The 14,522-nt window shown below is 37.5% G+C and overlaps 3 protein-coding genes across 3 annotated transcripts; 2 read left to right on the forward strand and 1 right to left on the reverse strand.

The window, feature by feature from the left end:
* Positions 1-1,497: 1,497 nt before the first annotated feature.
* Positions 1,498-2,148, forward strand: LOC5577607 (cuticle protein CP14.6). The gene is made up of 3 exons (XM_001656551.2): positions 1,498-1,713; positions 1,772-1,942; positions 2,007-2,148. Exons 1-3 carry the CDS (start codon positions 1,577-1,579, stop codon positions 2,071-2,073), a joined length of 375 nt encoding a protein of 124 aa, XP_001656601.2. The 5' UTR covers positions 1,498-1,576; the 3' UTR covers positions 2,074-2,148.
* Positions 2,149-3,270: 1,122 nt separating this feature from the next.
* LOC5577608 (endocuticle structural glycoprotein SgAbd-3) lies at positions 3,271-4,348 on the reverse strand. Its single transcript, XM_001656552.2, has 3 exons — positions 3,762-4,348; positions 3,594-3,693; positions 3,271-3,530 (listed from the first exon to the last, which is right to left on the reverse strand). The coding sequence occupies exons 1-3, from the start codon at positions 3,899-3,901 to the stop codon at positions 3,363-3,365; spliced, it is 408 nt and encodes a 135-aa protein (XP_001656602.1). The 5' UTR covers positions 3,902-4,348; the 3' UTR covers positions 3,271-3,362.
* A 7,451-nt stretch (positions 4,349-11,799) lies between these two features.
* On the forward strand, positions 11,800-13,337 carry LOC5577609 (cuticle protein CP14.6). Its single transcript, XM_001656553.2, has 3 exons — positions 11,800-12,031; positions 12,880-13,053; positions 13,133-13,337. Exons 1-3 carry the CDS (start codon positions 11,898-11,900, stop codon positions 13,200-13,202), a joined length of 378 nt encoding a protein of 125 aa, XP_001656603.1. The 5' UTR covers positions 11,800-11,897; the 3' UTR covers positions 13,203-13,337.
* The last annotated feature ends 1,185 nt before the right edge of the window (positions 13,338-14,522 follow it).

Genomic DNA, 14,522 nt, shown 5'->3' on the forward strand with positions numbered 1-14,522 from the left:
TACACCAAGAATGCAATAAAACTACTGTATTTCGTTTAATAACTTCAGTTCAATTATCCACTTTGCACTTTTTCACCGAAATCGCATGGCCGAACACGATTCGAGAGAAATGCTTAATGATCGACATCAGTCACACCACTTTATGATACAAGTTTCTTCCCGCCTTATTTCGCCGGGCACCTTTTTTCACTATGGAAATCCTTCGTACTTCTTAACTGAAGGATTTCATTCCAATCACACACCGTAAACGTTCTATAATTCACGAAATTTTATGAAATTTCCTCAACGACCGCGTCAAACTGAGAATGTAAACAAAGTTCGTTGTGAGGAAAACAGCTTGAGCGCGACGCTCGACGAAAAAAATACGGTTCCTTCGATTGTGTTGTTTTCACTGCACTGTGAGCAAGTGGCATAATTGTTAGGTCAAAAGGAATTGTGTTAATATGTTTGAGCTGAATATTGATGGCGAACAATGAATTTTAAAGGAAATTAGTATGTTCCATCATGTTGAAGAAATCGAGGGAGATGCCCGAAGATCAATATATTCTAGTAAAACGTTTTATTATAGCGTTGATATGTTGTGTTTCGACCACTGACTATATCACAGTGAGCCGTTAGCTGAGCGACGAATCTGGAAACTGTTTGCGACAGAAATGAAAACGATACGATGGATTGAGAATACGGCAAGATGCATTTTCTTTGCTTTTTTTTCAAAAAGAGATCAAGATTTATCAAAATCTTAATGTACAATGCTAAAGCCGCTTTGAGAAAGAATTGTTTGGCATCGGTTTGTATCAGCATCATTCACTGCAATACTGGGCAAATTGCAGTTCTCAGTGATCAATGCTTAATACGATGGATACTAGCACATCACCCTAATAGTTTTTTTCTGCTCCAAAATCGAAGAAACAAATAAAAAAACAAGAACTCTTCCCATTTCTATATTGACAGTTACAATTCATTAATAAATGATAATAGATAATCCCGGAATCGTGATAACTGATTGAAGACACAATTGTTCTTTTTACAAAATTAAACAAATATGATCGAGGGTGACTTGTTCATTTACCTTTATTGTTTAACATGTAAAGGTTAACTCAAATCTATACATAGACAATATAAATGATGTGCACTCTTTAAGATTGGAAACGTTCAATTAATTACTCGTCCACGACCTGTTAATTTCTTTGCACAACCTTCATCAACAGAATTTCACTCTCGATAAACTGTAGGCGCCACCACCGCTGACTGCACAAAAGCATCCAAACTGTTAAATATGAGTATAATGACATGTGCCAAAATTTAAACAAACATCGTCAGCTAATCCATACCGGTTTGCACATAAGTCGCGACTGAATACTTTGGCGGTCATCGTCTTTCTTTTTCCTCATTCCTTGAGCATCAAAAACCGATTTCTTTTTATCCTTATGGGGGTGATATTCTTGGGAATAAATTTCCGACAAGGAAATTTCATATATAAGCTGACCAAATTCTATCCCGTGGCATCAGACTGCATTCATCTTTCGTTTATTTGGCACACTGAGATCCTATTGGAATTGAAGATAACCTGAAAACCATGAAACTGTTCGTTGGAGCTCTTGCCCTTTTGGTGACCCTTGCCAGCGCTGCACCGCCTCTAAATCAGAAGGATGCTGAAAGTCAAATCGTAAGCCAGAACTCAGATATCCAACCGGATGGAAGCTTCAATTATGCGTAAGTTTGGTAATAAATGATTTTGTGAATATATTTAAGAATTAAACATTTATTTCAGCTTCGAGACGGGAAATGGAATCAAAGTTGAAGACCAAGGTACCATTCGGCAAGTAAAAGTCCCTAAAACAGATGCAACAGGTCGAGCTATCGGTGAAGATGTGATCCCCGTATCGGTTCAGACGGGATCGTTCCAGTATACAGCTCCTGATGGACAAATTATAACGATCAAGTAAGGTTCTCCAAATGTACATTTGTTCGTTTAATTGAAATGTTTGCGGTTTTCTTTGCTACAGATATATTGCCGATGAAAATGGCTTCCAACCGCAGGGAGCTCATCTTCCAGTAGCGCCAGTCGCGTAGGATGACTCTATTTAATGCACTTCAACAGTGCTGTAAATAATCGTAAATAAATGTATGTTTAGTATGGCCGATGTATTTAAGTTCTTTTCGGTTTGTGTTAAATAATCCGAACCTGGTCAATGATCTGCATCTTAACCTTGTTCTTTATCCAGTGCTCTACACTTAATTTAACTACATTTGTTCTACAAAAATTCGTTTTGAGCTCCTGTTTCAAAGACATTATGATTTATAAATGAAACTTATTTGAAACCTGGATCCAAACTCAAAAGAGATCAAAACTTTGCTGTTTATCGTAATGATCGACTTGATGGGGCATGTGGGGGAGTTTCAATCATCGTTTATAGGCGTATAACACATAAACTTTTCTCGTAATTTGAAGCTAAAGTTTTTGATACTTTGGGTGTTTCTATTGAAACACAGCTTGGTAAATATGCTTTCATAGCTGCCTATTTGCCTTTTCAATTACCTGGGCAGAAGGTTAATTTGCTTCAAAATGACTTGCGGAAGTTGACTCGTCATTTTTTTTTTGGCATTGGTTACTTTAATGCCAAAAATCGCTCAGTGACTCGCAAAGTAATTCCAACGGCAGAATTTTATTTGACGAGTGCTCTTCGGGATATTTCTTAATTCAATACCCTGATAGCCCTACATGTTTTTCCTCTTCTAGAAATCCATCTACGAATGATTTGATCTTAACGGACTCTAGTCATCTTTGTAGCCAACTGATTACTCATGCTGATTTTGATTCTGATCATATCCCTGTTACATTTCAAATATCCCATGAAGCGATTCTCAATGATATCAGCTCCACTTTCAATTATTTACGGGCCGACTGGAATACATATGAAACATACATCGATAGTAATCTTGATGTTAACATTTCTTTGCAAACAAAACTTAATGTTGACAATGCTCTCGAGACTTTTACAAATTCCATTGTTGAAGCAAGGGGCAATGCAATACCTAAATTTGAATCCGTGATTATAGACGTTGATCTTAAACTCTTGAGACGACCTTAAAACGTGAGGAGAAGGAAATTTAAACGCACTCGCGATCCTGGTATGTAACTTCACGATTACCTGTTAAGTTTATAACATTCTCACCAGCGACTCTTATACGTGATATACGCCAAGTGATTTCATGCTGAAATAATCTTGACAAAAGTTGCCTAAATTTTAAAACTTTTTATTTGTTTCATCACTCGTAGCTTCGAAACCATCTTGGCATGGTTTTTCAATCGATGCAGCAACACTTTCATAAATAAAAATCTAACACTACACCTATAGTACTCAAAACTTCCTGTTATTCTCTTTCTGAGGCGGCAAAGTTGCGAGAAATGCCAAGGCTCGTGCAATCGGTGCCGGAACTGGCGGAGGAGTTGGAAGATGTTCAGCCGAGGGACGATATCCATTCTCATCGGCAGTGTAGGACACGCTGTAGGTTTTGCCATCATCGCCCTGTGCGTAAAAAAAATCATCGGGATTAAACATCTTCTAAGAAGTAACCAACTAAACACGAACCTGATAGGTGTACTGCCCTTGCGAAGCTGTACCGGCTTGATTGTTCACGAAAATCTGCTGTCCATCCTGAACTGCTCGAGTGCCATCACCGCCTTCATAGCTGGAAAGTGAAATCACGTAAATATTCTCATTTCAACCACGTATTCAAGTACAAAATCTGCACTATACCTGTATCGAAACTTCCCATCAACCTCCAGCACATTTTCGTGAGACACAATAGGGATGTCCTTAAATTTTGGTCCCTGATTTTTCTGCTGACCACTCACAACTAGTATCACGACCAAAAACGTTAGTCCTTTGAGTATCATTATGAATTAATTCACTTGATTCACCGGCTCTAAACTTCCCACCAGAACACTGCGAATGTGATACAGCACTGCATCCAAAAATGGCCTAGTAAACTGCATTTATATAGCAGTAAAACGCCAAACTAAAAAAAAAGTGCAGAAACAGAAAAAGGGTGTTCTCCCCATCAGCCACTGCCCTTAGAGTCGGAAACCTCACCACAACCCAACTTCAAGAATCCACCGGCCAAATGGCAACTTGTTCGTGAATGCTGGCTGTGAGTACGATTGTCTGATCTCTGGGATTTTCATCATCCATCGTGCACGGAAAACTCCAATCAGCGGCAAAACTCCGACCGCGGCGCCGCTCTGCTTCCAATGCACAGTGCAATAAGTAAACATGTTGTTCCGAAACTCTCCCACCCAATTAGAGCGGCAAGACCCAACCCTGCTAGGGTCTCAAAAACTTTGTTCTGTTTCTGTTCTATACTTAAACCTCGGTCTATACCTTTCTAACGAGATCGGCTCGTGAATCTCTTTGCGCAACAGAACAAAAGATTTGCCCTCTTCCAGCCGTAGTGTCTGGAACCCGGTGCTAGGGTAGGTGTACCGGTATTCGCCGAGGGTTGGTCATTTCGCATTTGGAAGTTCGGCATAATAATAATAACTTTCGTTCTTTAAAATGTTACATGTTCTTGTATCTGGGATGGCAAATACTGGTACTATGGATCAATGCACGAATTTACTAATTTGACATTTGAACGGTGCCGAATCCACAAGTTTCCATGGTCACATAAATAACACGGCACTGCTGAAAACGTCAAATAGTGAACACGTGCATAGGTCCATGGCAAATGCCGGTACATCTACCCTATAACAAAATATAATTGTTTCGGCCCGATATCAATCTGTCTATTGTGGAGGATAATGGTGCAGCAATCGCTCATTATGGGGCGTGTGTGCATCCCATTAGTCTTATGAGACGTTTCGGCGGTGACAAATTCTTTGAAGCGAGGAGTCGTGTGTTAGCCGTTGAAAAATGAACGAAGCGATTTGTCTAATTTGCATCAATAACGCACCTTGCTGACATTGGTCGGTGCGGTCTGCTGCAAGCGCCCGAGCAGGTGAAAATAACTGTCCGAGTTCAAAGCCAACTCAAGTTATGTAATTTTTCAAGATATTTAATAAGCTTAGTTTAACTGGTAAAATATTATCACCATATTACATTTTCTACAACTTAATTGGTGTTCTTTTCGTACTTTGATTTCCCGGTACACCGTTGTCCTTTTGCTTACTGCTATAAAATTCCATACTTATGCCCTCAGTGTCGTTCAGATGTTCTTTGTAGTGCTGCTTCCACCTTTTGAAAACGTTTCTATCCCTATTGAGAGATGCGATGCGTTATTGATATATCGTAAAATCGGGTGAAATTGATCGGTAGGGTGAAATTGATCATTGTGTCACACGATTTTATTTCTTAAGAGCACGAAAATCAATTCAACCTATAGTAAATTAACGTTGTTTGTCTTAACAACTGTCAAATTGTATGTCGTGATGTTTTTTGAGTTAAATAATGTTAATTTCTATGAAATTAATTTAAAATTCCATTATCGGGTTCGGTGTGATATAAGTAGACATCAATAAACTTCTAGTCCTAAACAAGGATTTGGCCATGGTGTCAACCTGAAAGTTTGTGAGGATACTTGGAATGTATCCCCAAAACGGATTTTATCATTATCATTGAAATTCATACCAATTTTCTCATTTTGTTGAAATCATTGAATTTTTGATAAATATCAGAAGATTCCTTCGTAAATTGCCTACATTTAGGCGTTTTTTGCGGTATTCTTGGAATTTAATTGTTTATTATTTCCGTATATCTTGCATTGTTAAGAATTTTGTAAGCATATATGGATTCACGGAGCCCAAATTAATACAATAAAGTTGTTTTCAAACTTAACAATAATCGTTTTGACAAGTGATCAATATCACCCCAAAATAGGTTCTCTTGATTTTTTCTTTTAGAGGCGATTTTCAGTACTTAAATCACTTCTGTATGAAACTTTCGGTATATGCTTTCAGTTGTTCGGCATTGGCAATATCATTGAAATTAGACATGAAAAACAGTAAAAAATAATCAATATTACCCAAAATTACGGTAACTGTTGTGCGTTACAGCAATTCCTGAAATCCTGAATTTATTGTCTCAAGTGCTGCCGAGTTTACTGAGATTTCCTAATATTTATGCAAACTGCGGAATGAGGTCAGAAGACCCTAGAGATGGAAGGAGAAAAAAAACATTTGCAAGGGTTGGTATTCAACACCCGTTCAAATAGTTTACAGAGATTCACAGAAGTTCACAAGGGGTTTACAAGGGAACCACTGAACTGTCAAAAGCAAAACTGGCCGGTAGCCAAGGGAAATGGTTCAAACATTTCCCACGATTTTTATTTCGGAGGACTCAAGGAGACATTTGGCTCCTAATTTTTTAAACTGCTTGGAAATGTTTGTATTCTTATTGAAATCCATTTAAGAATATTTGTAAGACTTTTGAAAAACTTTTGTAGTTTTCAAAATTCAAAGAAGAAACATGGAGGAGACTCTTTGAATCCATGAAAATCTAAGAAGCACAATTGTCTTAATTTCTCTAGAAATTTATCCACAGATTCAATCAGAAGAAAATCCTTTAGGTATACTTTCAGGTCGCATTCTTCCAGAGACACCTGCAAATGTTCCTCTACAAATTATTCAGGATTTCCTCCTGATTCCTTGAAGGATCAATCCAAAAAATCCTCAAGTAATTTCTTCAGTAAACTTCGGGGCTTTTTCCTAGGCTATAACATTTATTCATAGATTCCTTCAGGAATTCTTGAAGTTAGATCCAAGGTTCCATTACGCATTACCCAGGAATCACATTATAAATAATTTTAAATATTTCTCAAGAAATTCATCACCACAAATTCCCCCAAGGATTTAACCAGTACTTTTTTCAGGACTCCCTCCTAGGGTTCCTCCTTAAATTCAACAAAGAGGTGCTTCAAAACTTCCACTAGACAATTTTTCATTTCATTCTTTCTAGTAATATTTCTACAGATTCCTCTCGGGATTTATACAAAAGTTCTCGAAGGATTTCTTCAGCGAACCATACCACACTTGTTTCAATACTTCCACCAAAAATCCTCCAAAGATTTATTTGAAAATTACTCCAGCAATTTCTAAACAGATTCTATCAGGGCTTTTATCCTATGATTCCATCAGGAATTCCTCTAGAAATTCTTAAAGAGATTGCTCAAGAAATCCCTTCCAATTCATTAATACAGAATTTCTATCAAAACTTCCACCATGAATTTCCACGTGAAATTTCTCCTATCAAAAATCTTCCAGTGATTTTGCTAGTAATTCCACCATTAATTACTCCAGAAAACTTTTCACCAATTTTCGCTAGAAATTTCTCCAGAAATGCCTACAGAAATACATGCAGAGGTTTACTCCAGGAACATTTACAATAGAATCAGAATTTCTTCAAGAATTCATCAAGGCATCCCTCCAGGAATTTCGCCAAGAATTCCTCCAAAAATTTCACCAGGATTTCACGAGAATACTGCAAAAGAAGTAATCAAAACTTCCTACACGCATTATCGCCAGAAATTTGTTTAGATATTCCACTTGCAATTTTTTGAGAGGTTTCCTCACGAGAGGTTTCTCTGTTATTCTTCTAAGAAATGTTTAATAAATAAATTTCAAAATACCAGCATTGTTTCCTTCACAGTTTTTTCTTTGTATATCTGAAGGGACCCTACGAGGCATTCGTCCTGGGATTTCTGCAGGAATTAGTTCAAGAATCTACCAGAAATTTCTCCGAGGATTCCAAAAAGAATTTATCTATTAATTCCTTCTAGAATTTCTTGAAAGATATCTACTAGGAATTTACTTAGACAATCCTTTAGGAGCTCCTTAAATGATTACTTTAGATGCTCTTCCAAATATATATTAAGGAATTTCTCCAGGGAGTTCTCTGGGAATTTTTCCAGTGATTCCTTTAGTGGTTCCTCCAAGGATTTCTCAAGAAATTGATCCATGGATTTTTCCAGCAAAAAAAAAATTAGGGAATCAACCTGGAGGCATTCAGAGAAATGGTTTATTTAATCCTCTGGAGTTATTGGCGGAATTTTTATAGGAAATTGCGGTCAATTTCCATAGGAAATTCGTAATGAAACCCTTAGAGTTCATCTTGGTGGAATCCTTGGGGGATTTTTTCCAGAAAATTTTAGAAGAACCTCTGGAGGTTTTTTTGAATTCCCGGTAAATCTCATGGAATCCATATGAGAATTTCAGCAAAGGGAAGGAAAGGAATTCCGGGAGGAATCTCTTGATGTATTACGCGAGGAATCTTTTGAGAAATTCCGGAAGGAATTTCTTGAGTAATTCCGGAGATTCCCTGGAGGAATTCCTGATAATACTCGAGAATCCGTAGAGCTATTACGGGAGGAATTCATTAAGAAATTATTCTTTGAGGAATTTCGTGTGACATCCCCTGATAAATTTCGGGAGGGAATTCCGGGTGGACTCCCTTGAAGAGTTCCTGGAGGAACTATCTGAAGAAAAGAATTCCTTAGAAAAACCCCTGGAAGAAAATTCTATAAAAATCCCTTAATAAATTTCGGAACGAATCCATAATAAGTAGCCTGATGGAACCCAGAATAATCCTAGAGGAAATCTTTGGAAGAATTCCTGATGGAATCCCAGAAGGTGTTCATGATGGAAGCCCAGGTGGATTTTATAATGAAATTTTAGAAATATTTTTAATGGAATGCATGGAAGAAGTTCATGGAAGAAATATTGCTAATGGAATACATGGAAGAATCCTTGTAAGAAATCCAAGTTAAATCTCTGAAGGAATTCCTAATGTAAACCCTAGAGGAAGTCCTGGTATAATCCCTAAAAGAACTCCTGATTATATCCCTGGAGGAACACCTAATGGAATCTCTGAAGGAACTCCTGACGGGTCCCTATAGGAACTCCTTATGTAATCCCTGAAGACATTCCTGATAACATGCCTGGATGAACTCCTTAAAATATCCCAAGAAGAAATCCTGATGGAATTCCTTGAGGAACCCCTGATATAATCTTTAGAGGAATTCCAGGTGCAACCTCCGAAGGAAATCGTGATGGAATCCCTAGATAAACTTCTGAAAGAAACCCTGTAGGAATTCCAAGTGGAATTTCTGATAGAACTCCTGATCGAATCCCTGGAGGAACTATTAAATTAGAAGAGCTTCCGTTGTTATCCCTGTAGAAATTCTTAACTGAATCCTGATGGAATCCGAACAAGAATTCCTGTTAAAAGACTCAGGAGACTCCTGATGGAATCCCCACAGAAACTTTTGATAAAAGCCTTGTATGAATTCCAGGTGCAATATCTAAAGAAAATGAAATCCCTGAAGGAACTCCTGATGAAATCCCTAAAAGAACTCCTGATGCAATCCCCAGAACAACTCCTGATGTAAACCCTGGATGAGTTCCAGGTGGAATCTCTGAAGAAACTTCTGATGAAATCTCTAGAGGAACATCTAATGGATTCTCTTTAAGAACTCCTGTTGAAATTATTGAATAAATTACTGATAAGATTCCTGATGGAATCCCTGGAGGAATTCCCCATGCGATCCATAAAAAATCCTGATGGATCTTTGAAACCCTCCTATTATATCACCTGGAGGAATTCCTGATGAAACTCCTGAAAGAATCCCTAGAAGGACTTCTTATGATATCCCAAGAAGGAATCCTGATGGCATTCCTGATATAATCTATGGAGGAACTCTTGATAGAATAATTGGAGTATTTCCAGATGGAATCTCTGAAAGAACTCCTGATGGAATCCCTGAAGGAACTCTTGATGACATCACAAAAAGAACTCTAATCGAAGCCCTAAAGGTACTCCTGACAGAATCCCTAGAGAAACTCATGATCGAATCCCTGAAGGAACTCTTGATGGAGTCTTTGGAGGAATTCCTACAAATATTCTGGAAGGAACTCTCGATGGAATCATTGGACGAATTCCTGATGGAATCCCTTTAGGAAATCCTGATAGAATCCCTAGAGGATACACCTAGAATGATACACCTAGAAGAAATCCTGATGGAATTCCTCGAGGAACTCCAACCTTCTTTTTTATGTCCAACCTTTTTTGTTTTTTTTTTTTTTACGTGAGCAGTTGGTACGTTTGTATAAAAAGGCCGATTTGAGAAATTTCTTCCTTTCTACCAGGACTTGATTGCAAGAAAAACTTTGAAACATAAACAAATTTGGCCAGAATCGAACGGTAAGGTTTCCAAAACAAGCCATGTCATCGAATGGGCACTGTAACTCTTTTAGAAAAAATTGGACGTCTGACCATTCTAGACCTTTATGTATTTTAAAATAACCCAGGAATAACCACTTATTGCTTGATCACTGAGTTGTTGTACAAAACTAAACATTCGGAGGCTCAATCTTTTCATTGTTTTTCAGTTTGTATTGTGAAATAATTCAGCTTTCGTACCAAATCCGTCTTCTTGTGTTTTGAGCATGAAGGGTAACATATCTGGAGAATTCTTTAGATGAATTTCTGGAGAATACCTTATAAACTCTAAAACTACAAATTGAACTTTAACACTTCACTTTTGCAAAAAAAATAAAATACTAAAATCACTTGTAAGGCGAGCAAATACCTTGTGTTGCTTATCTTGACATATTAGAGTTTAAAGGTATTTGCTCGCCTTACAAGTGATTTTTGTATTCTATATTTTATTGCAAAAGTGAAGTGTTAAAGTTCAATTTGTAGTTTTAAGCATACTCTAATAATCCCTCCCCTAAATTTAATAAAAAAATTGTAGTGACTTATAAACTCCCTAAGGAACTCATTGTAAACCTTTGAAAATATCTAGGAACCTGTGAACCACTGAGACAACTTGGATATGTTGGTGTTAAATTGATTAGAGAGAGATCTTTCCTTGAACCTAGATTAATCCTAGAAATCTCTTTCGGGTTTTTCTCCTGACTACCGCTGAGAGGGGCCCAAATATCCGTCGTGATAAAAGAGCAGCTGTTCAACAAGACCAAGTCAAGTGTCAAGAGTTCAAATAACGCCGGTCTTGACTATTTTTTAAAAGATAAATTTTCCTTAACTTCTCTGGACATCGAGTATCTTCATGCATGCCATACTTTTGATTACACATTCACTAATTGGCCATATATAATGGAAGCTTTCTCAGTTAATAACTATGAAAGCGCTTATGAGAAAGTTGTAAAACAGGCTCTAGTCCAGTTGATACCTAACACCCGAAAACAGCAGAGGTAGAAGAGTACCTCAGAAAACTTATTTAAAACCTTTGAGAAATCTTCAAACACGTGAGATTGCTTTGGAAATCACTGAACTTTCGGGGACCCCTGGAACGCTTTGGGAGCCTCTGTACAATCACTGGTTTCAGGTGTTCATTATCCGATCAATAGAACTCTCTGAGCTCTGTCCCATCCATCATCGTCTCAGACTAATGGTTGAGCGCAAATTTTGAAACGAAATTGAAGATTGGAACAGAAACACCGAATAGAAATACTCTGCTTATTTCAGAAACCCCAACGTATTAATTAGCAATGATATCAATTTTGCACTAGTTTGATCACTTTTTTCACCATTTGTTCTGTTGCATTTGTATGGTTAGGTGACACTCTATTGTCGATCCTTGTGAAGCCCCACAACGGTTCAGAAAAAGACTATGACGACGACCCTCCTACCGTTTCCGGTGCAAAACCTGATAAAATCCCGACACTCTTGTGCTAATTACTTCAATCATCTCACCTTACCTTATCACACAGATGCTCACAATTAAAAAATCCTCGAAAAATTTAACACAATGACACCGACCAGACATATAAAACCAATTCAGTTCGTTTGGAAGGCATCAGAGTGAACAAACCTTTCGAATTGTGCAAGCAATAGTGAGTCGCGATTGTAGTCCGAACAAAGTGATCATCATCCAAAAACATGAAACTTTTCATCGCTTCTGTTGCCCTACTGTTGGCCTTTGTGCACGCTGCACCACAAGCATCGAAGGATGCCACTGCCCAGATCGTGAGCCAAACTTCGGATGTTCAACCTGATGGAACCTTCAACTACGCGTAAGTTTTATATGCAAGCTAGTGTGTCTATACTAGGACGATTCGAAAAAGTTTGCAAACCTTATCTCCCATATCTTACTTTCGACATCTATAGTTATTTGTGAAACGCTCAGCATTTTCGGAGGCGATTTGATGATGGCCCAGAGATATAGGTTTGTTTGGAAATTACTATGTACAATTTTTTAATTATGTTTCAAATTCGTTAGTATTGAAATTTCAGCACAAACTTTTTATCTCATAGTGAAAATATAAAGGGTATAAAGTTGCTGCTCTTATTTAGCTGCGTATGGTCTTAAAGTCCTGCAAATTTCTGCCAAAACCTCAAACAAAACTAGCTCGAAAAGGATTTATTTCTTTAGCAACTTTTTTGATTATGTTTTGGAGAAATAGTTTTCACTATGAGATGACAAGTTTATACTTTCATTTCTTTTCTAATGTGTTTGGAACATATTTCAAAATTTTCCACAGTATTTCCCATTTCAAACTACATCATCTTTTGCATTCTTTAAATCACCACCGAAAATGCCTAAAAATTCACAGAACACTATTTTAATCCATATGATTTCAAGAAAGATATAGAAGATTGAGTTTTCAATCTTTTATGAATTATGTAACGCCCAAATCTACACACTATTGTTTTCTACTGAGTCAATAAAATTTTGCCGAGCTGATACTTTTCGCAAATCCAACTGCGTAGTTTTAGCGCATAATGCTGAAAAATCTGCTTATTTGTGTTTGAACTAACCTCTTTGGTTTAAAAAAAATATTCAACTCGTAAAATTTGTGTAACCTGAGTGAAATAAATGTAATTGCTTCATAGCGGAACTTAACGCTGTGCTTAATTTCAGCTTTGAGACTGATAACGGAATCAAGGTTGACGATAAAGGAACCATCAAGCAAGTGAAAGCTCCCAAGACAGATGCATCGGGTAACCCGATCGGCGGCGAGGAAGATGTAAAAGTTAGTGTACAAACCGGATCATTCAGCTACACGGCTCCTGACGGACAGATTCTGTCACTTACGTAAGAATCTACTTGCTTATTTTTAATACGAGCATAAATTAATATTTTATTCTCATTCTAAAACTGCTATCCATTACAGCTATGTCGCCGATGAGAACGGATTCCAGCCACAAGCCGCTCATCTCCCAGTGGCACCATCTGCTCCATAGACTGGTGTTGACCGATTTGAGCAGTTCTCCAATCTTTGACAGACAGCTTAGGTTTAGGATGCAATAATACTCAAACTATTAGATATCTTTCATGTACATTATGGAAATAAAAATAAATTTAAACTTTCGCTCAAAGGCCGTATTGGGGGCTTTCAATGGGGCTCAGGGTAGCTAATAAGTTATCCTGCGTTGTGGGGCGAGGTCAACATTGTTATTTCCAAGATGAGATTCTACCCCGTTACCCCGAATGCCATCACCCCGAATGAACCATTACCTCGCATTCCATCACCCCAAATGCTATTTTCCCGAATTTGCAATTATCTTGACATAATGTTTTTTTTATTAGTATCATTCCAAACATTACATTCATTATTTCTTATATCTAGGTGTTCTGTGTTATTAGACAACACTATCATCCTAATTTGGTAACACAAATCTAAGATTTCATTAACATTTTGTTAACAACATATTACATTGCATTTGCCGTAGCAGATCAGATTTTTTACAGGTGAGTTGATTTCACCTGCTTATAAGAGAATTGACATGATGATATTGATGCCATTTCCCCAAGATATTAGAATTCGGGATAATGTCATTCGGGGTGATGGGTCATTCGGGGTTTTAAAATTCTGGGTAATGGCGTTCGGGTTAATGCCATCCGGGGTAATGGGATTCGGGGTAATGGGGTAGAATCATACCAATCAATTTTTTCCCAAAAGGCTTTCGCATTGTGCAATAAGATTTTGATAAGTCTTATTCGTTTATTGGAAATAATGCAATGGAAGTATTACTTACCGATGCCTCTTTTAGTCGTATCCATATTCATTGTGGTCGCAACAAATTTTCGTCTCACAACCAGGGTTGGTAACCATCGGTTTCGTCACTGACCGATGACGAAAAATTGAGAAAAATATTCAGTGCGTAAAAGATCGTCATTTTCTTTGTCTTCAATGACTGGCAAGGAGACCACGACGAAACAAAGCCGCAAAAAGCCCAAGAGTAATATTTTTCGTCACTTTTCCCGTCACCGCGCTGAGCTGAGGTAGTGACGAAAACTTTTTATTTTTCGTCACCGTCACTGATAGTCTGTCGAATCCGGCGACTAATAACAACCCTGCTCACAACTAACGCCTCACTGTGATATAGTGGTCAAAATACAATACTTCAACGTTATAATTTAATATGCATTATGAAATATAAAAATTCCTTATAAAATTCATTGGCACTATCAAAATACAGCCCAAACATATAAGCACAAATCATTTTGACCTAACAATAATAACAGCTGTTTACCACAGTGCAGTGAAAACACCACAATCA

Source organism: Aedes aegypti, chromosome 2 (assembly GCF_002204515.2).
Source record: "Aedes aegypti strain LVP_AGWG chromosome 2, AaegL5.0 Primary Assembly, whole genome shotgun sequence".
In the NCBI taxonomy this organism is placed as follows: Eukaryota; Metazoa; Arthropoda; class Insecta; order Diptera; family Culicidae; genus Aedes; species Aedes aegypti.

Coding starts and splice junctions, on each gene's coding strand:
- LOC5577607 (XM_001656551.2), top strand. CDS start 1,577: ATGAAACTGTTCGTTGGAGCTCTTGCCCTTTTGGTGACCCTTGCCAGC. Junction 1,714..1,771: donor GATGGAAGCTTCAATTATGC/GTAAGTTTGGTA, acceptor CATTTATTTCAG/CTTCGAGACGGGAAATGGAA. Junction 1,943..2,006: donor GGACAAATTATAACGATCAA/GTAAGGTTCTCC, acceptor TCTTTGCTACAG/ATATATTGCCGATGAAAATG.
- LOC5577608 (XM_001656552.2), bottom strand. CDS start 3,901: ATGATACTCAAAGGACTAACGTTTTTGGTCGTGATACTAGTTGTGAGT. Junction 3,694..3,761: donor GATGGGAAGTTTCGATACAG/GTATAGTGCAGA, acceptor TTCACTTTCCAG/CTATGAAGGCGGTGATGGCA. Junction 3,531..3,593: donor AAGGGCAGTACACCTATCAG/GTTCGTGTTTAG, acceptor TTTTACGCACAG/GGCGATGATGGCAAAACCTA.
- LOC5577609 (XM_001656553.2), top strand. CDS start 11,898: ATGAAACTTTTCATCGCTTCTGTTGCCCTACTGTTGGCCTTTGTGCAC. Junction 12,032..12,879: donor GATGGAACCTTCAACTACGC/GTAAGTTTTATA, acceptor GCTTAATTTCAG/CTTTGAGACTGATAACGGAA. Junction 13,054..13,132: donor GGACAGATTCTGTCACTTAC/GTAAGAATCTAC, acceptor TATCCATTACAG/CTATGTCGCCGATGAGAACG.